Source organism: Pocillopora damicornis, chromosome 3 (genome assembly GCF_964200805.1).
Source record: "Pocillopora damicornis chromosome 3, jaPocDami1.2, whole genome shotgun sequence".
NCBI lineage: Eukaryota > Metazoa > Cnidaria > Anthozoa > Scleractinia > Pocilloporidae > Pocillopora > Pocillopora damicornis.
Window position 1 is genome coordinate 24,927,428 of NC_142672.1, and position 23,725 is coordinate 24,951,152.

Sequence of the window (23,725 nt, forward strand, 5' to 3'; positions counted from 1 at the left end):
CATTTATTCTATAGAAACTAATCTTTTCATTTCTTGTGCAATGATCTTATTTCTCAAAGTAACTTAAACTTGCGGAGCCATCTTCAATACATGTTGGATGGGATAAGTTGCTCCATAACTTCGAGTAAAGGGTAAGTTGAAATAGCAATCGGTAATAAGAAGAGTCAGCCACTTACATAGTAGTCTATAAATAGACTTGACAAAATAATAGTGAGATCCAGGTATTTTTGTCGGCCCCACAGACTGTGTTGAAATCTTTTTTAATAAGAATTTTTATCGTTTATCGGCCAGCTTTGATTTAAATTTAAGACAACGTTCTTCTTTCTAGGTGGAGTTACGATTATAGTCCTCTATCTAATTTTGGGATACGTAGTCAAATGAAAGAACGAGTGAAATCGGTATGACTGACCAAAGTACATTTATTTTTTCAATCTCGTTCTGTCGCAGAAAGTGCTTAAGACCCAAAGGAAGGTTATAACTAACAAATAAGCTAATGATTTACCAATAAAATCAATGCAAAACTTGTCCTTTTTGGATGAAAATTCTGTAACATAGATGGCTCCTAGGGAGAAGTTGCTTGGCTGCAAGGGACATTTTGAGGTTTCCATATGCTGTGACCATTAAAGTGTGTCGTTTTACAAGGCGAAGAGAACTCACGCGATTACATTTTACTAGCAAATGGAAAGGCCCTTATTCTCTGAACGCGTTTTTATTCACTTTAATCATAAAAACCTCGATTATACACAATCCCCTGTAATTGTACTCGTGTTGCTTGAATAATTTTCGTTCTCTTACCGTAAGGTAGCCCCGCTTGATACGTTTTACCCAATAGAATAGTTTAGACGTTTATGCATGTTTTGTATACTAACTGATTTGAGATACATATACTACAACAGCATGCGGAGGTGAACCTCATCTCTGGTACAGTGGGCAGATCTTGATGATTGCCAAAACGGAAATAACTTTATGGAATCTCACTCGTTTCCTGCCTTGTGTGCTCATAAAATTTGTCAGTAAAGTTGAATCCGCTAGACTCAAGTTCCGTGACTCAGTACCATAATTTGTCACGCAACATTCAACATGTCCTCAAAGAGGCACGGAATGTTTTTACTCCAGAATTTCACTGAACATTTCCCTTTCTTTTTGTGGCATAAAGGTCATCTATAATATGTTGAGCCAAACTATTACCACTACAAGGAGTGATCAATAACAAGGAAACATATTTTAAAAACATTCAGCACTTCCGGCTTGCGGCTTATCACGTGACTGGCAAGCTTGAGTGGCCGTGGAATGCAGAGTTCCCTCGTGAAATCAACTGAGTGATTGAGTGAAGTTAACATTTTGGCGAAAGAATCCTTGCGTTTCCTCCTTTCAGCTCGGCTCTGAACTTGTAAAACAGTTCGTTATGTAAATTTCATTTAACCAAGTTGAAGTTGTACAACAGCTGTGGCTCAGTTTCATCAAACACGAACATGTGCAATTGTGGAGTAACGGTGAAATGGAGGTAAGGTTGTAGTCAGCTAACTCAAGCGAGAATGCATCTATTAGATGGTTTTACTGGATGCTCAAGATTTCTAACTCATGAACGCTTGAGAAAATGTAATATTGCACGTTTCATTGTGGCTTAAGTGTTTTTTGTAAATTGGTATTTACAGTAGTTGTTTACGTACATAAAAGATCAGCAACCTTCAATGCGTCATCACGAAAGAGAAAGTTGCCTATGTCATCATGTACCTGTTTATCTATAGGGAGCCTTGCGCATGAATTCTTTGTTTTTCCAGTATCTCATTGTTGTCTGGTTGTTCGTTTGTTTTATTTCAATTACTTGAGACTGTTCTTTTAAAATCGATGAACTTTGAATTCATCGGTAACTGATTGAACACAGTGGATCAACTTCAACGTAGTGAGTATCGTTTAATCGACATCAGTTTACAAATTAAAGCTAAATTCACCACATTTAAAAGCATCTCGGCCAGGAGAAATAGTCTTTATACAAGTAAACCGAAATATTAAAGCCAAGACAACCGATATGAAACACTACTTAAACCTGATTCAAACTTTGTACGCTGTAAATTACCATTAGGGAATCGCGCCCGTTGAAAAACGTCGCACGGGAAAATGCAAATAAGCTAGAAAAGGGAAAAAGAGCATGCATAACTTCACACAAGCCTGTCAATCTGACTGTCAATCATGTAATCCTCCGTGTATGCCGTGTTCCCAAGTATTGTTTCTTGCTCAGACAACTGAAACGTAGCGCTATTCATCGATGAAGAATAGAAGTAATTAATAGCGTTATCTTGATTAGTTCAAATTGTTTAAAAATCGGTCAGATGTAAAATTAAATTACCCTTCAAATGTCGAGTTTTTAATTTGTTTTAAGACTGAAATGTGGCAGATTTATGAGGTTTGACCATCAAGTTCGCCATGAAAGCAAAATAACATTACAGGAATATTTCTTTTTAGCCAGCTATTGCTCTCAGTTTCAGATAATACGTTGGCAGTCTATTTACTTTTCAAAAAGCTTAAGTATACCTTGTAAATTTCCACTCCACGTAAGTACACGCTCAGTTCCAACTCAGCTTTACCAGCATTTCATCTCTTTCAAACAATACTAATTGCTCTAATTGTATCCCCATTGCCTCTAAAGGACGCAAAGTGAAATTTTACAAATCCCGTTTAGGAATTTGTCAATTCAGATCTTAAGAGACTGATGCTGGTGGTGAGCTTTTGCAACCTCATTCCCAAATCATTACACCCACAGAGCATCATTGGTACCCCACTTTTCCAGGGTGACACTTTTCAATGGGCACGATTTTGTAATGATTTGTTGATGTTAGTTTCTTAGAGGTGTGTTAATGTGACAAGCATTTATGATCACGACTTTGCCCAGTTTCCTTTCCTAACAGTTTATGAATTGTTAACTGTCAGTCACTTTAGTATTGACTTAGATTGAAACTTCTTTTTCTTAATGTTGATTTTGATATCTTGAATTTGCCATTTTGACAATAGTTTGATATAATTTATTTTTCAAATATCACTGCTATGACACTGTTGGGTATATACTGATGAGTAGCACAATCGCCATGCCTATAGGGGGTTGACTGCAAACTTTCATTGATTTCTTCTGTTTTACATTATTTTTCATTAAGGCCAAATCTTTTCTTAGAGGTATGGTTGTTCATGTTGATTAGTGTAAAAGCATAAAATCAGAAAACGCATTATTAATTATTAAAACCGTCGAAAATACCTGGGAAAGATGAAAATCGAGCCAATTTTGGTTGTAATACGTAACACAATCTCAGTGGTAAAAATTTTTGAAATACATAATTTTCAGTAAAAAGAGAGCTCGTTTTTTAGCAAACAAATTACACCTAATGATAATGCACAATAAACACTACATTTGAGCAAAACTTTAACATTTCAAGTTTATTAAAACACATAGAAAGGATTCATCATTCCTGAATATCCTTTGTGTAACGCTGGGTTTCAGAATTTGGAAGTACACCAAGTTGTTGTCCACAGATTGACTAAACTGGAATCATGTGGGAACGAAAACACATCAACCAAATGCTCATACTTGGTGTTCTAAAATAGTGAAAAATCAGTCTAAAGGATTGACCATAAACAGAGAAATATCGGTAAAAAACAGTCACCAAAAGCACTATGAGATCTGCTGTTTGCTCTGCCATTTTCGCTTTCATCTTTTCATCTCCATGTTGAAAACAGCTTGGTGACCTTTCCAGTTTTGCGGGTTTCTGCGACATTATCAAAGGTTGCAGGGTGTTCAAGGTCAATAGTTTTTCTGATATTGAGCAATTTGCAAATATCGCTTCAAGTGCGCTGGAAAAGAGGTATGGCTAACGAAAATGAAGAAAAGCTTTCGAGGATCAAAGATGGAGGATGAAAAAGCAGGAAAGGAATAGGCTAAAGAATCTAAATTATAATGAAAAGAATTGCAAAAAGAGAATTGAATTTGCAAGAGAAAAATGGCAATGTGATCTTCAAGTTGTAAAAAGAGACAGAAAGTCAGTTTTTATAGTGTCAATTGATCTCAGTGAGGAGATACTAGCCTCCATGTAGTACAAAATGGTATTATTTTTACTTTTTACTGTGTCAGTGAACTCGAAATTGATTATTTGTGAAAAAGACCACACCCACAAAGGATTATTGGTAAATACAAATTTGAATCAAATGCGACAAAAATGAAATAGTTTGAAATAAATCAGTTGTAATAGTAAATGTGAGTTTAAAACAGACCTAAAGAAGTGATTTTGTCCCAAACTAGCAACTTTCACATTTTCCATACATGTTACAGAAGTTGTTATGGTGATTGTGCCACTCATCACAGTTAAGTTTGAATCCTTTAATGGTGAGATAACTCCACCTGTAGTTCTAATTAACTCTCAGTGGCTTCACTTCAAACAGCTTTGCTTTGCCCAATTTTTGTTAAAATTTCTTGTTCATTCTACATCAAATGCAAGGGAGCATAACTTGTTACTTTATCACTTCTATCAGTCTCTTACCTCTGTGTGGTGTTTATTTTATTTGAATTTACTGCTTTAATGATTTTGATTTTATATGTGGACTTGAAAGTTTGTCAGAGTAAAGATCAGTATTATTTCCAGTGCCTAGAAGCTTCTTGTTACTAATCTGAGCTACTTTGAAATGCTCTCTTGCTTCTTTTTGTATTTCAGTGTTAACCCTTTAATCCCTAAGAGTGACCAGCATCTAATTTCTCCTTTCAGTATCATCCCTGAATCCAACATTAAGGTCATGAGAATAAAGGAAGTGATAATAAATTGAAAAACATCTTGATTGTTAAACAAATTCCCCTTGCTAGGACATCAGGGATTGTAAAGAGAACAGTATGGAGAATATGCATACTGATGTCAGGGTGTAAAGGGTTAAATCAGGGTCTAGAATTAACTTTTTTATATGGGCGCCAAGTGACAATTAAACAATTGAATTCAGTCACCATTTGAAACAAATTATTTGGTTGATACAATGTAAGACTTAATGCTTCCTAAAAAATGTTCTCTTCAATTGCAAGAGAAAAAGTTTCAAAGACCTTAATACCTACCTGAAAACCAGTGTTAGAAGTTGAAGCAATACATTGTGGATTCATTTCTGCATTTCTGAGTGCTGGTTTACATGAAGAATACTGAGAAAACCTTAAATAGACTAAATTTATGACTAATTACTAAAATTAACATTCTAGTGCTAAACAGTCAGTTTCAGTAGCATTGACAGTGTACAATTCAGTTTATCGTATAAATAATGATAATTGATCCATATGTGTTTGACTTCCTTGCAGCTGAGTTCCAGAATATTTTGAATTGGGGTTAAGTTCCATTCCAACAGCTGCAGGTGTTCTGATTCTTCACTGACTGAACAGCCAGAACTTACAGTGATTTTGGCACAGAACAGCTATTTTTCCAGCAGCTGGTTGAATTTTTTTTCTGTCCACCAGATTAATCACTTCCCAGTAGCTGGTTGTGAATGCAACCTGCCACACAATCTACTGGGTCAGTGGTTTATCTGGTGGATGGTATTGTTGATTCAATCCAGCAACAGCAAGTACCTGAGAGTTTAATTCAACTACTGCTACCACCTCACAGGAGAAGCAACTTGAAAAGTGAGTGTTTATCTTGTATGTATAATATTGACATCTAGATATAAATTTATGTATAAAAAAATAAAGATAAAAATAATAATAAAGATAAAAATTATAATAATGATAATAATAATAATAATAATGATAATAATAATAATGATAATAATAATAATAATAATAATAATGATGATGATGATACTGATGATAATAGATAGACCTTCTGCTAGCAATAGAGCTTCAGTAGTCTGCAACAGAGTGCATCAACTGATAACCACAACTACTTGACTTGAGCTCCATTACACAGTGCATGTACATGTGTAAGGATACATTGTACACCAGTATGATGGTTAACATTCTCAACTTTTTGTGTGATAACATCATATTCAATTTTATATGTAAACAAGAATTAGCATGACACAGCATAGTAAGGTAAGAATGTTCAGGAATATAAGTACATCACAGACAATTTACAAAGTCAAAACAAAACTAAGCTTACACGTACTTGGATTTTGTTCCACTCATTTTGAGGTGGCTAATGAAAGAGTTGCCAGTAATCAGATAGTTGTGTTCGCACAAAGATTTCTGGAATTGCCTTAGGGCAAAGAAGAAATATTAGTGATGAGGAACATGAGGATTAATCCCTAGGTCAAAATTTATACCTACTCATTGTTGATGATGAAATGGTTCAGATTTAAACTGATTTTCAATGCTAATCATTCTCAACAATCACGACAAATAAGCATTGTAGGTGTTTTATTAACTTTAATATATCATAATCAATAATATTATGCTCAAGTAAACCATTTCAATCTCCTGCTGACTTGATTGAGGTAGCTGTTTTTGTAGCACTCTTTTGTATTACCAAGCCATTAAAAAAAGCTAGAAGTAGCCTTACTACTAGTAAACAGAACTTCATTCTTTTATTTCAGAGCAATTTATGACTGATTTTTCACAATTTTGAACCCATTAAGTGATGTCAATTTCACACTAAAACTTAAACATACATGCATGGAGCAAAGTTTACTGGTGGGTTTTAAGATAGCTTGGATGTTCTCCAGGCTTGATCTGTTTCTAATGCTTTTTATAATCTTCCATAATTAGTCAGTTGGCCTCTGAGCTACAATCTGTTTGCATAGTTTTGCTGGCCACTCACAGCTCTCACCTTCCCTTAGCTGAGGGTCCACCAGGTGTTTGGTATGATCACTGTCTGCTCCTGAGTATATGGGATATATATATAGCTCATCATCTGATTTGGAGTCGTCAACTTGATTGAAAGCCCTGGCAGATTTCTTTGACACAGTTCCTTGTTAAAAATTTCCCTTGTGATCTTATCTCCTCCATTACTGACAAGGGATGTGCATATTGTAACAAATAATTCTTTTTGCAACACTTGATTGCTGCATTTTTTCCAGAGGCAGGAAATTGATGTGCATTGTTTCATGGGATTTCCACAGTCTCAGCATTGGTACCTTTTGCATAGTGTCAGATTTCTTTTTTCCATTCTGGACTGCACTTAAGGTGTTTCTACAGTTCCCTATGTCCCTCAGCTCAATGGTGTATATTTTTCCAGCTCTGGTTCTATCAGTTGCCTCATCAAGTGTTAATGCTTTGATTCACTTCCTAACTTCACAGCTCTTTATTCCTGTTACCAATATGCAGAAGATCAGTTCATTGTTTAATACACATTAAGCAACCAGATGCCAATTTTTGTTGCCTGTTTTTGGTGTCAATTTTCCCATCTTCATGTTTGACACTGTGAAATAAGCAGTGCTCAACAATGGAAACTGTTGGGTTCTATGTGATTCCCAACTAATAAATTTTTAGCTTTTTGGTAGGTTTCCTTTTTCACAGCACTGTTCTGAGAATTATTTGTTAAACTTTTTTTCAAGTTCTCTCTTTCAAAAAGGTCTAATCCTCCACCTGATTACCTTTCAGACTGATTTGAACAGGTGTAATGACTTGCTGATTAAAGCCTGTCATATGCATAGGCTGTGGGAATAATTCTACACACACTATACTGTTTACTTTTCATTAATCAAAAATAAATTAGTATCAGTGGCTAATTAAAGACCATCATATGCTTGGGTGGCAGAAATGGTTAAAGCTACACACACTGTCCTGTCTCCTTTGTCACTTATCAAAAATGAATCAGTATCAGTAGTTGGCTAAGGACCGTCACAGAGTTCGACACTCAAGCTGGAATTGTGCTACACACTATTCTGTTTCCTTTGTTGCTCATGGTAAATAAATCAGTGTCGCCATCCAAACACATTAAAAAAAAAATTTAAATTATCACTTGGTGCTTTGATAAGAATATATTGTTTCAAAAAGTGTGAAACATAACTGGCTGCCTTTATAAGAAAAGGATCTTAAACTTAAAAATAAATTTTATGCAACCTCTAAGCATCAGGCTTGAGACAAGAGCTTAGGTTGATATTCTTTATCATATATTTTGATCTGAGTACAGTATAAGCTTAGTTGTACAAACTGCAGATGTGTTCATTTTTATTTGATGTTTGCCACCAGATGTGATTATTCATATCTTCCAGGGATTTTACATTTATATGGTACAAGGTCATACAAAAACACAAACCCATTGTGATCGATCTTGTATTTTTCAGTTATTATGACTGATGATTTTTAAATGATTGTCTTTGTAGATTTCTGCAGTGAAGCAGATTGTCTTTAATAGAATTATATTCTGAAATAAATTAACCTTAACTTCTACAGTTGCATCAATTAAACATTGATTAAATGGGCAGGACTTGAGTCTAGTTATTGTGTCCAAGCTTAAATATGGTGAATTCAATCAAATTAAACTCTAGTTTTTATATGTTTCTGTATTGCTTTTATTTTCAGAAGCTGATTGGCAATATGTCAGAAACTGCAAAAAGTGATGAGAGCAGTCCAAAGAACATTTATGGTGACCCACCAAAGATCAATATTAGTCTTCCAGAGATAAGTGAACTAACCCAGAATTCTAAACCTTGGAAGGATGTTCAACTCCCAATTGACATTTTGTTGTTAACAGTGAAGGACTGTGAGTTCTTAAGTTGTTACTATTACATTAATGATCCATTTAGAAGCTATTTCAAAGGGCTTGGTCCTGTATACTTTGGAAGCATTGGTGAAGATCAAGATGTTAAACTGAATGTTGCTTTGATGAAATGCTCAGAGGGCTCTAAAATTCCTGGTGGTGCTTTGACTGTTGTAAAGAATGCTGTCATTCAGCTGAGGCCAAAAGCTGTCTTTACTGTGGGCCACTGTAGTGGTATGAATCAGGAATCAACAAAGCTGGGGGATGTGGTTGTTTCAGAAAAGCTCACAACCTATTCCTATCAGAAAATTACAAAGGATGGAAAGAAATTTTGTGGTTTAACAACTCCTGTAAGCAGGGACATTGCTGCTCTCATTCAATATGCAGCTTATGGTTGGAATCCACCCCTAGAAAATCCTCAAGAAAGGAAAGTTGAAGTCCACTGTGGTGAGGTTTTGAGTGGTTGTGAGCTCGTACAAGCTGAGTGGCGACGAGATGAACTAGTGAAGTCATATCCTGGAGCAATTGCAATTGAGACAGAAGGAGAGGGTAAGATCTCTTTTTCCTTTGAAGTAACTGTTACTGTAAAATCTACTTAAAGAGATATTTGGATATGTTTGTATCCTGGGAGAGAAAATTGATACTTATATGATATCAGTTGTGGTCGGTAAGTTTTCCTACCAGTGTCAAGGGATGCACTGGCTTGACTGTGTGAACATATGGAACTTCAGATCAAGAGGTCTGGGTTCAAGTCCTGGGCTGAAGTCATTGTGTTGTAGTCTGGACTGGGAGGCTTTACTCTCACAGTGTGTCTCCACACCCAGGAGTATAGATGGCTACTGATGAACTGACCAGTATTTCATATACATGTGGAGGGAGTGAGAGTACAGTCTTAGTGGCTGAATGGTATGGAACCTGGGAGAAGCTGCAGGGACTAGCTCTGCACCTATTATATGTAAGGTGACTTCCCAAAATAGATCTCTAGTTCCTTGAAAATCTTTGATAACAATTTGGTAACAATGGAAGAGGTTAAAATCAATAGATTTTGGAGCAAATTTGTTATTTATTCATAATAGCTTGTTATTGTATGTCTCAGGAGTTTTCAGTGCAGCGCATGAACTGAAAATGGAGTGGGTTGTCGTCAAGGGTATTTCAGGATATGCAGATGGAACTGAAGAGAAAGAAAACTGGCAAACATTTGCAAGTGTAACAGCAGCTTCTCTTGTTGCCAGCATTCTAAACCAATGCAATATTTTTGAAGATTGGCCACATTACAAAGGTAAACAGATCAACTTTTATTTTTTTTAGGGCTATAGTATATTTGCTTGCAGTCACAAGCTGGTCTTGTATGCCGTTTAGTTTTGTGTTCTATAAATGTGCTGGAACCGAATTACCAAAACTAAATAAAAAACATGATTAATGACCTATGATTATGCACTGACCAATCATAACAGCTCTTGGATCAGAAATGTTACATGCTTGTTAGCAATTTCACAGACTCTGCTTATGTTTGGGATGCTCTCAAGCTTTTGATAGCATTTTCCCTCTGAGAAGAAGACCACTGATCCCCCAATGATACACCTGCTTTTGCTTTCATTTCGGCCTTCTATGCAGCATCCCTACTGGAATTTCGACCTGCATTAATATCCTTTAGAGTATAGCCAACTTACGCACTATTTAACGCTGGTAATAAATCACTAATCTTGCAATTCAATAAAAATAAAATTACCTACATGTACAAGTATAGTGCCTAAATTCTCAGACACAATGCTTTTTGGCCACTGTATCTTTTATGTACGTTTTTGACAGTGCCACGAAACTGGAAAAGTGTCGCTTCATTTGTCGGTAGCCAAATCAAAGCGAAGGAAGATCATTTGATGCGTTTGTATATTGTCCTACAGTTTTCTGGTAGCGCAAAATTCACTCACTTCTTAACTGCCAATCGTAAGAGTGAGGTTGCCAGTATTTCCTCCTACTTTTTAGGCTTTTGTATCCATTGATCGTAAGAAACGAACTGCTGAGTTTTATTTCATCAGAAAAATTTTTCGATGAATAGCCAATAGTCAATATCGGTTTGCTGGAAAGCAACTTGCCCACCTACAAGAATGCAAAGTTACAGGAAGTACCGTTGCAAACTTCCTATTTTAACGACTATGTCTTTCTACACTGGCTGTTTCTTTTACAGAAAGGATAGTTTTTTCCAAGTATTTTGCTCGAATTTTTAAAAGACGTACAAATGATAGGTCACCAAACAAAAAAAAAACAAAAAAATTCAGTTTGTGTATGTAGGCCTCCCTATCAAGTGTTAAACGATGTATATAACATGTAGGGATACGTAATGCAATCGCACGAAATTGTACTAAACGAGGGAAAAACCTTAAAACTTTTAAGCGGAAAAAGCAAATCGTCAAGGCTGTGTACAAGCCTATCTATTGACCGAAAAAATATATCCCGATTAGTTTTTTTAACATTTATTAAGAATACGATACAAGTGTGCATGTGCTTCAAGTACCCCTGCAAGTTTTCATTGCTAATGAATGTCTCTTTTTTTTTCCCCCAAGTTGCCAATTGTATGGAAAATATTTGTTTCAAGTTTCTCGCGTGACTGCAAACAAGAGATATAAATGGTAGATCACCAAATCCGTTTACGTGGTGATGACAATTTTTCTTCCTGGCAGAAAAAAAAGAACAATAAATCTTCCGTTCACGTATTTGGGCGTGCATATTTCGTGTAAAATGATGCACAGTAGGGACGCATAATGCAATGGCACGAAGTGGCCTCGAAACAAATTGCTCAGGAGATGTTTCATGAGGAAAGGAAATAGCTCTAATGCTACAATGAACCTGTTGGCTCAAAATATCTGGTCCAATGTTTTTTTTCTACATTTGTTATCATGCAGGTGATTCTACTAAACATTTGCCTCGGCCAGAGGCGAAACGCCGTAGGGAAGAGTCGTCTTCGAATGACACCTTAACTCCGAAGAAAGGAAAAACTTGTCTGGCAGGTAGAATGAGGGTATATCTATAAGCGTACCTGGTAACCCCCACCGCCCAACCCCATCTTCCTTCCCCCTGCCTTTGTAAAATAAAAATGTGTGGATCCAGCAAAATGGCATGAATAGTTGCAATACGTACTACTCGCTATCCCCTCATGTTGATGCTTTGCTGTGATGTCTTTATGTTTGTAGTCAAGCAAGGAGTTTTCAGTGACGAAAATTTAGAGTGGCTTTACCCAAGTTGCCTATTGTATATGGAAAAGATTTTTTTAAAGCTTTCCGCTCGATCGCAGAGTAGAGATATAAATGGTATGTCACCAAATCCGTTTACGTGGCGATGACAGTTTTCGTTACTAGCTGGAAAAAAAAACAAGAAATCCTCTGTTCTCGTATGTAGGCGTGGATCTTTTTGTGTTAAATTGTGCTCAGTAGGGTTGCATAATGCTATGGCACGAATTGGCCTTGAAACAAATTCATCAGGAGACGTTTTATAAGAAAAGGAAAAAGCTCCATTGCTACAATAAATCTTTCGGCTCAAATAATATTTTCTGGTCTAATTATTTTTTTGCATTTGTTATCATGCAGGTTGTTCTACTAAGCACTTTCTTCGGCCAAAGATGAAACGCTGTCATGAGGAGTTGTCTCCGAGTGATGCCTCAACTCCAATGGAAAGAGGTAAAGTGAGGACATATCTATGGGCGTGCCTGTTAACCCCCACCTCCCACCCCATCTTCCTTCCCTCCTGCCTTTGTAAAATAAAAATGCGTGGATCCAGCAAAATGGTATGAATGGTTGCGATGCGTACAACTCGCTATTCCCTCATCTTGATGCTTTGTTGTGATGTCTTTATTTTTGTAGTCAAGCAAGGAGTTCCCAGTGACGAAGATTTAGAGAGGCTTTCGCAGAAACTCGATAACTGGAAGACAGTCGGGCGTCGTCTTGAAATTGAGGAGGCAAGATTAACGGCGTTTGACAAAGAAAATAGTGAATGGTCTGAAAAAATCTACAAAACGTTATTACACTGGAAAGAGAGGAATGGCTCAGCTGCAACATACATGGTCCTACATGATGCATTGTGTCATTCATTGGTTAATCGCAAAGATTTAGCCAAGCAATTTATCACTGGTAATATATCACTAATCTTGCAATTCAATAAAAATAAAATTACCTACAAGTATAGTGGCAAATTCTCAGACACCATGCTTTTTGGCCACTGTATCTTTTATGTACGTTTTTGACAGTGCCTCGAAACTGGAAAAGTGTCGCTTCATTTGTCGGTAATCAAATCAAAGCGAAGGAAGATCATTTGATGCGTTTGTATATTTCCATGTAGTTTTCTGGTAGCGCAAAATTCACTCACTACTTGACTGCCAACCGTAAGCGTAAGGTTGCCAGTATTTACTCCCACTTTTTAGGCTTTGGTACCCATTGATCATAAAAAAAGAACTGGTGAGTTTTATTTCATCAGAGGTAAATTTTTCGACGAATAGCTAAGTCAATAACAGTTTGCTGGAAATCAACTTGCCCACCAACTTCCTATTTTAACGACTGTCTTTCTACACTGGCTGTTTCTTTTACAAAAAGGATAGTTTTTTCCAAGTATTTTGCTCGAATTTTGAAAAGACAAGTTAATGATAGGTCACCAAACTAAAAAAATCTTCTGTTCGCGTATGTTGGCGTGCATATTTCGTGTAAAATGATGCACATGACACAAAGTGGCCTTGAAACAAATTCCTCAGGAGACGTGGCATGAGGAAAGGAAATAGTTCCATTGCTACAAGGAATCTGCTGGCTCAAGAAAATCTGGTCTAATTTTTTTTTTTTGGCATTTGTTGTCATTTAGGTGATTCTACCAAACATTTGCGTCGGCCAAACGTGAAACGCCATGATGAAGAGTCGTCTCCGAATGATGCCTTAACTCCGAAGAAAGGAAAAACTCGTGTCGCAGGTAAATTGAGGAGATATCTATGGGCGTGCCCGTTAACCCCCTCACCCCATCTTCCTTCCCCCTGCCTTTGTAAAATAAAAATGCATGGGTCCAACAAAATGGCATGAACATGCATTACGTATTACTCGCTATCGTCTCATCTTGATGCTTTGCCGTGATGTCTTTATGTTTGTAGTCAAGCAAGGAGTTCCTAGTGACAAAGATTTAGAGTGGCTTTACCCAAGCTGCTTATTGTATGGAAAAGATTTTTTTAGAGCTTTTCGCTCGATTGCAAAATAGAGATATAAATGGTATGTCACCAAATCCGTTTACGTGGTGATGACAATTTTTCTTGGTGGCTAGAAAAAAAAAAAAAAGAACATGACATCTTCTGTTCGCGTATGTGGATGTGCATTTTTCGTGCCCAATGATGCACAGAAGGGATGCATAATGCAATGGCACAAATTGGCCACAATAAATCTGTTGGCTCAAATAAAATGTTCTGTTCTAATTATTTTTTTACATTCGTTATCATACAGGTGGTTCTACTAAACATTCGCCTAGGCCAAAGGTGAAAGGCCGTGATGAAGAGTCGTCTCCGAGTGACGCCTCAATCCCAAAGGAAAGAGGTAAAATGAGGACATGTCTATGGGCGTGCCCGCTAACCCCCACCCCCCGACCCCATCATCCTTCACCCTGCCTTTGTAAAATAAATATGCGTGGATCCAGTAAAATGGCATGAATAGATGCAATACGTACTACTCGCTATCCCCTCATCTTGATGCTTTGCTGTGATGTCTTTATTTTTGTTGTCAAGCAAGGAGTTCCTAGTAACGATGATTTAGAGTGGCCTTACCCAAGTTGCTTATTGTATGGAAAAGTGTTTTTTAAAGCTTTTCGCTCGATCGCAAAGTTGAGATATAAATGGTAGGTCACCAAATCCGTTTACACGGCGATGACAATTTTTCTTACTGGCTGGAAAAAAAACAAAAAGAAAAAAAAAAGAAATCTTCTAGTCGCGTATGTGGGCGTGTATATTTTTGTGTCAAATGATGCAAAGTAGGGTCGCATAATGCAGTGGTACAAATTGGCCTTGAAACAAATTCATCAGGAGACGTTTTATTAGGAAAGGAAAAAGCTCCATTGCTACAATAAATCTGTTGGCTCAAATAATATGTTCTGGTCTAATTATCTTTTTACATTTGTTACCATGCAGGTGGTTCTCCTAAACATTTGCCTCCGCCAAAGGTGAAACGCCGTAATGAAGAGTCGTCTCCGAATGACGCCTTGACTCCAAAGAAAATAGGTAAAATGAGGACATGTCTATGGGCGTGCCCGTTAACCCCTCCCCCCCCACCCCATCTTCCTTCCCTCTCCCTTTGTAAAATAAAAATGCGTGGATCCAGAAACATGGCATGAATAGTTGCAATACCTACTACTCACTATCCTCTCCTCTTGATACTTCGCTGCAAGGAGTTACCAGCGACGAAGAGAGGCTTTCGCAGAAACTCGAAAAATGGAAGACAGTTGCGCGTCATCTCGAAATTGTGGAAGCAACATTAACGGCGTTTAACAATGAAAATAGGGACTGGTCTGAAAAAATTTGTAAAAGGTTATTACATTAGGAAAAGAGGGAGGGCTCAGCTGCAACATACTCATAAGACACCTAGAATCTCCCGCCTTACCCCTCCCCTCCTTTTTAGCACAACCTCCATTTTATAAACCACACACAACCCAATCGGTCTTTAGAAACTCATGGTTACTACAATATTTGAGGTTGTCCCTAATGTTTGTCTTAATAATAATTTCACTTGCCACAGAACAAATCAATATATTTTTTTAAGATTTTTGTGTAGCGGAGCAAACAATAGCCTCGATTACCAGCCGCTGTTCGTGAAATGAGCCCACGCTTCTCTCCTTCACGGGACGATCGAAGACTGTACTCGCGAATTAGGGGCAAATCGAACCCCCCCCAACATCTCCCTTCCCGCCCCCCCTAAAAAAAAAAAAGAAAGAAAAAAAAAAAAAAAAAAAACACCGTAGAGATCAGATAGTGAAAATGTGAATATTTACCTTCGGAATTATAGAGTGACGTCGTCAAAGTTACAAATTACAGATGGAAAGAATTATTCTCCTTATTGTTCAAAAACCCTTCTCGAGTGATTTTCTTTTCGATGTGGGAGAAAGAGAATTTTTACCAAACTACTTGTTTTTTGTCTACAGACTCGTCTGTACCAGAATTTTGGGAATGGTGCCGGAATCAGTTGAGGGCGTTTTACAACACCATGTGTCAAGTGAAAATAACACCATGGGACCCAGACAACACGGTACACATTAATAGCATTTACGTACAAGTAACGTTTTTACAAGACCACAGGAAACCTGACGGGACAACGAAAAAAAAGCTGGGAGACAGCAGTGAAGTATTTGAAGGTGACGAAGATCATCCCATCCGTAGACGAATTCTGGTGTATGGAAGACCTGGAATAGGAAAGTCTACTTTCACTCAAAAAGTAGCTGTGGATTGGACAAATGGCAGAAAGAAGATCCTCGAAAAGTTCAATCTTTTACTGTTAATCAGGTTACGAGACGTTTGTGATATTTCGGACCTCTCTACCATGTTAAAAACAGCGGAACTGTTGTCTGCTGATAACCCGATGGCAGTCAATAACTTGTGTGAATATGTACGTCAGAACCAGGAGAAAGTGCTGCTCATTTTGGATGGATATGATGAATACAGCGTTGGAAAATCATCCCTAATTCATGAGATTTGGAGAGGCAGTCAACTGAGAGACTGTTGTGTAATGATCACAACGCGGCCAGTGAAAGAGGATGAGCTTAGAGTGCCAAGTCACGCTCAGTTTGAACTTAACGGGTTCGATAGCTGGGAACAGAAGAAACAGTTTGCAAATCAGATTCTTCCTGATGAGGAAGATGTTGAAGGGCTTCTTGAATACCTAAGAAAGCATGACCTTGTGAAGATGGCAGAGATTCCGCTATTGTTGTTGATGTTGTGTCTTCTGTGGAAGAAGAAAAAACCTCAATTATCAACATCTCGTGCGGAAATTTACGTAGAATTTATTCAGACTCTCTTGGATCATATGGCTATTAAAGACTCAGACAACGTTGCAACAGATAAAAGCATAGATGAATATCAAGAGGAACTTTCCAAAATAGGAAAACTTGCATTCGATGCTCTTTTGGAGGGCTGCCTTCATTTTAACTTCAGTAAATTTCCGCCTGGTGATCTCTTCGAGAAGCTTATTCATGTGGGTTTTTTCCAAGTTTCCAAACGTTCCGCCTTGAATCGTGAGAAGATCGTGTATTTTCTTCACAAGTCCGTTCAGGAGTTTCTCGCCGCCTGGTTCATCGTTCAAGAAGTGAAGGTTAAGAAGAATGAAACTGTCACCTGCCTGTCAGGAATGGATACGTTTGAAAAATCAAAGAAGATGGACGAAGTTCTCAAATTCGTTTGTGAGTTGTCATCAGATGCTGTCGGCATTGTTTTTGATCATCTACACTATCTCGGAAAGACAGAAGGTCTCACAAATTACAATTTCACTAGGACGCCTTCTGTCGAAGATTTGTCTAGAGCACAAAATGAGTTCATTGAACTCTGTGTCGATTGTTTGTTCTGTTGTCCAGAGTCAGACAGACTAGCTGTGTATTCTGCATTTCTCTTATGTGTTAACCATGTCGTAATGCTTCATGACAAACATGTGTCTACTGCTGCTGAGAAAAACTTCTTCAAAGGCACCGCCAGTTTTCCAAACTATTTATTTTTTCAATATATAACTAAATATGATGATCGTGAGGGTAACTGTGATGATATTCTATCAATATTGTCTGACTTGAACGCGGTCGTTTTAGCGTGCTCTGGAGAAGTTAAGGATTTTAAAAAATACGCCGATTTACGCGATGCGAACCTTTTCCTCAAAAAAAGCGAAAAAAAAAACTTTATCTATCTACGTCGCATAACAGATGCTGTTTTTTGCTCTAAACGTCTTCCTGAACTGATATCAGCGCCGGTTTGTTCTTCTCAGCCACCTGTGGATAATCTGGGAGAGAATGAGGACAACAACGTTGCACTGTCTCTGACTGAGAACAGATCTGACCAGGCACAACAACATTGTTTGTCACTGGTGAGAGAGGTTCATTTACATGTGAAAACAGTTGAGGATTTTGTTCTGTTAAAGAACTTGTTGCCTTTATTGACAGCTCTTCGAGATATTGTTATATGGGGGAGCGTGACAGCCTTGGAAGGTAATTCGATTGAGAACGCGATTCACAGAATTAATTTTACTGACAATCTCCACAGTTTAAATCTTCGCTTTTTCAATCTAACAGCAAAGTGTGCTGCTTTTATTGCTGAGTCACTGCACCACTCTCCAAACTTGCATGAGCTCTGCTTGTCAGGGAACCCCTTACAAAGCGGTGTGAGTCATTTGGCCAAGAATCTTCATCACACTCCACGGTTGACTATTTTAGAGTTAGATTATGTAGAAATGGGAGAAAAGGAATGTGCTGCACTGGCTGCCTCATTACAGTACTTAAACAAGTTAGAAAGACTGGATATGTCACACAGTGCACTGGGTCATGGGATCATTGAACTGGCCAAGAACCTGAACAGTGTACCCAATCTGACTCAGCTGAAACTGTCGTCTACAAATATGGGTAAAGATGAAGCATCAGCACTGGCTCGTGCACTTAAGGATGTACCAGAGCTGAGAGATCTTAATCTACCATGGAATCCACTTGGCAGAGGAGTCAGGGACCTAGTTCAGCATCTCAGCAGTGTTCCTAAGCTGAAGTACCTGACTCTGTTTTGGGTTCAGATGACAAAGACAGAGTATGAAGAGTTGTGTACAGCAGTAAAAGGGAGAGGCATCACTTTTTACACTGATTACCATGTAAGAGTCTTTTTGTTGTTTCACTCAGTTGTATCTAATCTTTAGTTAGACGTTCCTCAGAATAGCATTAGATATTGTTCCCAGCAAGTTGCTTTTGATAAAATTTATCAGAGTAGTCTGCATGAGAAAGAATGTAGACATCAGGAACAGTCACTGTTTTCGAAATTTTCTATTTCTATTTTGTGACATCAGGAGCAATTGTTGGGGATGGCGGAGACCGTAAACAGCCCATGTTAAGTACTTTAATGGTTCATGTAATGCTTCTTTGACTATGGTTTCCAGAAAAATTTGTCTAAGATTAAATTAAGACATAAACAAATTTAGCGTTCAAAACTTTGATATTATTTACAAACAATAGTTTCCAGTGTAGTGGATGCTTGATTACTGAAACCTTATTGAAAACTTTGGGAGTTTGATTCATTCGAGTTCATTCGATTGGCCTTTGAGTTTTAGCGAAATCTTGTTAGAGAAATCTTCTGTAGCTATGCTTTACATAAGAGAGAGAGAAAAAAAGATGAATTGTGAGAATTTTTCTCGCACCAAACTTCTTTGCGCAATGGTAATTTTTGAATTTTTTAGGCTTGTGTTGTTATTATGGGATGCTTTTATTTGGGTTTGATTATGTGCCCTGAAATTACTGTGAACCCATACATGCTTTGGATTTGATGACGTTGTTCCCTACAATCTGTACCAGCATTCACTCGCTTTTATTAACAGGAAGCGTTAACCCAACAAAATAGAAAGAACCAAACAAAAAAGGTTTTTTCTTGTTTAAATTCAAATGCGTGTTTTGAAAAGCGAAAATCATGTTGATTTTATTGTCATAAATTTACGTTTTAAAGGTTTGTACTGATGATAGGAAATAATTCACCAAAAGTTGTAGGTAAAATGATTAACATCCAAAAAGAAACTGACACGGTGCTATAATTTACTTGCACTTAAATGGTTTCATTCTTCTTATTTATCAGTTGGATTCTTTTTGTCTTTAGCTGCACTGCTCATGTTGAGTAACTCTGTCAGATGCTCGTAGAGCCCTTGGTCGCCTTTGTCATAGAAGCCTTTTTTATTTTTTTTTAGAAAAATTAAAGAACAACTTTATAAAAAGTGAATTTGTCAAAATGACTATTTCAAACCTTACACTCTAAAACCCTTTAAGTGTGTTAAACGAAAATACATGGCTAAACCCTCACCAACATAGAATAAAGAGCAAAGTAGGTTTGGTAATAAGGAAAAAAAGAGAAAATGGCGAGAAGCAATTGAAAAAAGAAGAGAGGCGGGCATGAAATTCGATGGGTATATATATTTTTTTTCCGAGGAGGGAGGGGGAGACTGTGTACTCGTATTGCATAAAAAAAGGAAGAAAGATGAAAAAGGAGAGAAAAAAAAATCAAGTAAAAGTGTTTAAGAGGGTCACCACTGACGAGCGCTTCGGCTCGTTGTTTCCATTCTGTACCCAAATAAGAGCAAAATTACCACGTCCTGAATAAAATAAAGCGCCTGCATAGACTAATTAAACTAGTGGAGAGAAGAAGCCTTTTTGAGGCGCAGTTTCCATTGACATCTCATGCAGCTGAAAGATCTAGAAAAGACGTTATGTTATGCAACCAGTAAAATTAGTGCTTTACGAATGAAGCATTGCTGTGCGTCATGCGTAAGCGCCCTGCTAGTAAACAAACGAAAAAGCAAAACAAATCGTTTTAAAAGCGACCCGTGACACGCGGCCACCAGTCAAACTCGGCACTGCGCTATAATTTACTCGCTCTTAAATGGTTTCCTTATTCTTATTTATCAGTTGATTTTTTTTCTTCGTTGGCTACACTGCTCATATTTTGTAAACTGTCAGATGATTGTAGGGCTCATCGGTCTTCCGCGTCACATAAGCTCATTTTTGAAGAAAAATTCAAGAACGACATTGTTGATGATGAAGTTGCTTAACTAACTATCGTATGTGTTTGTCTCTGCTTGGTCTCGTGTCAGTGTAAATCCTAAAAAGTGATATATTTTTGAACTTCAATTTGGCACACACCGTGGAGCTGATTCTTTGTACACTTCACGCAGCTTCCCATATTTTTGTCACATCCCTGAACATAAACAATTCTTATTCTCATCGCCATCACCAGAATAAAGGACCTGCCTTCGTTACTCGTTGCTGTCTTGTCTTTCCTGTGGAGTGTGGGCGTTCCTTTTTGCTTCTAGGAATACGGAAATGGTACATCTTCCTTCCAATCTCAAAACTAAGCAAACTAGAAACTACTGTAGCATGAAATAATACGAGGATAGCTAAGGAGGCGTTAGTTCAGCGAGGCACAAGTGAGAACATTTAAGTTGTTTTGAATTTGTTTTTTCATCATTATTTTTTTTAAGTGTCTCGTATATGATTGAAACAGTATTGTCAGAAAAGTACGGTTTCATTGAGAGGATGCTTCAAGGAGGGTGAAGAAAAACATTAAAGCGAGAACACCGAATCATCAAAGAGAAATATTTAGAGTTGTCTGACTTACAATCGTGTAACAATTATGTTGGTGGAGAAGTTAACTGGAATAAAACTCGTTGCATGTAGTCGTACAAGGTTAGAAAATTATTGAATGATTTGAATGATTTGTATGCGAAAAATAGTTTCGAAGATATTAGACAGTTTTCGTCCTATTAAAAAAAATTAATATTTATTGTAGTTTATGTGTTTGTAAACCTTCATCTCATTTTAATCGTCAGGGACCATTGTTGTTTGTTATTTGAAACTGAGATCTTTTTCCTTGCTGTAAAATAAAGTCTTGTAGTCACTTGTAGATATTTGAATTCAAAATAGAATGTTCTCTTTCACTTCTCGCTATATGGACAAATGTATTTGAATGCGACGAATATTTATCTTGTGTGCTAAAATGTAATTTGAGTGTTGCATAGAATTAATGAAACAGGTGTATTTTTCCAAGCGAAGGAAACTTAACATTCCGATATTCGTGAGGAGTATCAAGGTGCTTTAAATATTTATCTGGTGTGAAAATGCAAGTTGAGAGTTTCACATAATTGGTACTGTGGTTGATGTTGTGTCCTTTTTTTGTCCTGTGTTAGGTAATTGAAGAAGCAGATGAAGGGTTGATCGATCGACCTCTTACAAAAGCTGAGCTTAAAAAAAGAGGAGTAAGGTTCAGAAAAGAGCAAGAAGGTGACGACGACGACGACGACGACGATAATGATGATGATGACGACGAAGAGGAAGATAGCGATGATTTCGATGATGATGATGATGAAGCAGACTGAGCGCACGGAAGAAAAGGTTCCATGGCAACTGATTTAGCGAGCAATAAGAAGAATGATATTTCAGAATATATTCCATCAAATGTTTTTGCTCGCGCGCGGGATTGGTCTAAATGCATCGTGTGACCGAATATCCACTAGCTCAAAACTGCAGAATATCCTTGAATAAACCCTACCTGATATTCCCCGATTTTCAAACTTTTCGTCCATTAGGGTTGTTGTTGGCCGTTGGTTGTTACAGAAGAAAGGACATGTTTTTGTGTTCATACAGTTGTACCAGCGAACACTGAAAAGTGAACATCTTACGTAATAAACGGTGAACTGTTCGTAAACACTTTCCCCGCGCGTTGCAAAAATAATTCAAGGAAGATAAACACAATAGCCTCAATTTGACGCAAGACTATTTTCGTATATTTGTCCTTAGATATTATCTGTTGCTCAAAGCTCTCACTTTTCCTCGAGCTTCACTCTCGGAAACTTTTCGCACCTCGGAACGGATAATTTCCGAACAGCAAAAGATACGAAAAACAACGTGCATATATTCGCGCTAAATGGAGACCACTGTTTATTTAGAATTTCGCAAATTTCTGAACGTGCTTACTGTCTCTTACGGCCCTACACCTATATTTCAGCATAACGTATGAGAGCAGCGTCGAGTTCAAATTGGAAACTTAGATAATTAACCGTCGGTATTTCCCTTCTCAGATCATGCAAATTTTAGTGATCTGACGTTGTTGTTTTGCAGGGGACTGCTGAGAAATGAACTGAGTTTTAAAACGCACGTGCTGAACCATTTTTCTGCTCATAATTTAGACCTTTAGTTTGTCGTGGTGGTTTGCTGAAGTTCCCAAATTTCTAGTCCCGCGTGAAACGTCTTATACTGTAACCGGAAATGCAAGTTCTTTTCAGCAGTAAATTACCTGGATGTTACTCAGTGTTTTCGCCCGATCTGAACGCAAAACGAATTTCTTAGGATATTAGAGTAAAATAGTTTAGCATAGATCCCTAACGTGGCTTTTTGACGCGAAGAAAGAAAGACTCCTTTAGTCGTCTGTGCCAGGCTCTCCTTTTTTGGAGACAGTCAAGAAAGGTGCAAGGTGAGACATTGGAGGTCTGGGAAGGAGTGAGAGGAGCTTCCTTTCCTTCCCAAACCCCAATTTTCACTCTCCCAATAATTCAATCTTTTCAAGCAGCTGAGACCCTAGCAGAAGACAAGCTCGATTTATTTAAATGGATTAATTCAAATTAATTAACTCAATTACTTCAAACTAATTAGTTCAATTAATTTTAATTATCAGACAAGCTTATTTTCTCCTTACGGAAAAAACCGACTTTGAGAAAAGGAACAGATGAATGATTCCTTGAGCTTGGATCAGTTCACAGACAGCATTGTGCTTTCAAGTAGGCTTATTTTTCGATGCTTTACACTGATGATGCTTGAAATTGGAGATGTATGGAAAATCTTTCATTATCAGAAATGTGAAGTCGATAATTGGTGTTACAAGCTTAAATGCTTGTTTGTCTCACTTGTCATTGTAAATAGCAATTTAGTTGGTTTATTTTTACCCAACGTTGTGACTTTTTTTAGCCTCACTTTTATTGATTTATTAAAAGGATTTTTGTGAAATATCCTTGTCTCTTTGTAGTTATAGATGGCATGAGTGGTTGAAAAAGACCCTAGATACGACCTCTATCCCTGTTGCCTGGATCCTAAAGCACAGCCATTGAAATAGTTCTTTAACGGCTGAACGCACCACGCATAGAATGATATTTGTGTGCAGAGTTTGAATACAAGTGACTAGTATGTAGTCTTTATTTCGATATAGGCAGCCCCTGTATGAGAGGAAAAACTGGTTAATTTTGTTGGTTCTGATTTGCTTTTTTTCCTCGATAATTTATCGCAGAATCTGTCGGCCTGACTTGTGTAACAATAACGCCTTTCGTGTGTTTTTTTCCTATAACTACCGTCGTTCCTTAAGTTGTTTC

General features: G+C 37.5%; 1 protein-coding gene across 2 annotated transcripts; it reads left to right on the forward strand.

Annotated features, from left to right (window-relative positions):
• Positions 1-1,287: 1,287 nt before the first annotated feature.
• LOC149048999 (NLR family CARD domain-containing protein 4-like) lies at positions 1,288-23,366 on the forward strand. 2 transcript variants are annotated; one of them, XM_089201416.1, is made up of 12 exons: positions 1,288-1,504; positions 5,315-5,635; positions 8,474-9,200; positions 9,748-9,930; positions 11,552-11,656; positions 12,233-12,322; positions 12,506-12,772; positions 13,491-13,595; positions 14,114-14,203; positions 14,791-14,880; positions 15,798-18,484; positions 21,554-23,366. In XM_089201416.1, exons 3-12 carry the CDS (start codon positions 8,489-8,491, stop codon positions 21,740-21,742), a joined length of 4,518 nt encoding a protein of 1,505 aa, XP_089057542.1. In that variant the 5' UTR covers positions 1,288-1,504; positions 5,315-5,635; positions 8,474-8,488; the 3' UTR covers positions 21,743-23,366. The 2 variants fall into 2 exon arrangements, with proteins under 2 accessions (XP_089057542.1, XP_089057541.1); XM_089201415.1 differs by lacking the exons at positions 14,114-14,203; positions 14,791-14,880; positions 21,554-23,366 and having other exon boundaries at positions 15,798-18,558.
• Positions 23,367-23,725: the final 359 nt, after the last annotated feature.

Coding starts and splice junctions, on each gene's coding strand:
- LOC149048999 (XM_089201416.1), top strand. CDS start 8,489: ATGTCAGAAACTGCAAAAAGTGATGAGAGCAGTCCAAAGAACATTTAT. Junction 11,657..12,232: donor AGGAAAAACTTGTCTGGCAG/GTAGAATGAGGG, acceptor GTTATCATGCAG/GTTGTTCTACTAAGCACTTT. Junction 12,323..12,505: donor CTCAACTCCAATGGAAAGAG/GTAAAGTGAGGA, acceptor TTATTTTTGTAG/TCAAGCAAGGAGTTCCCAGT.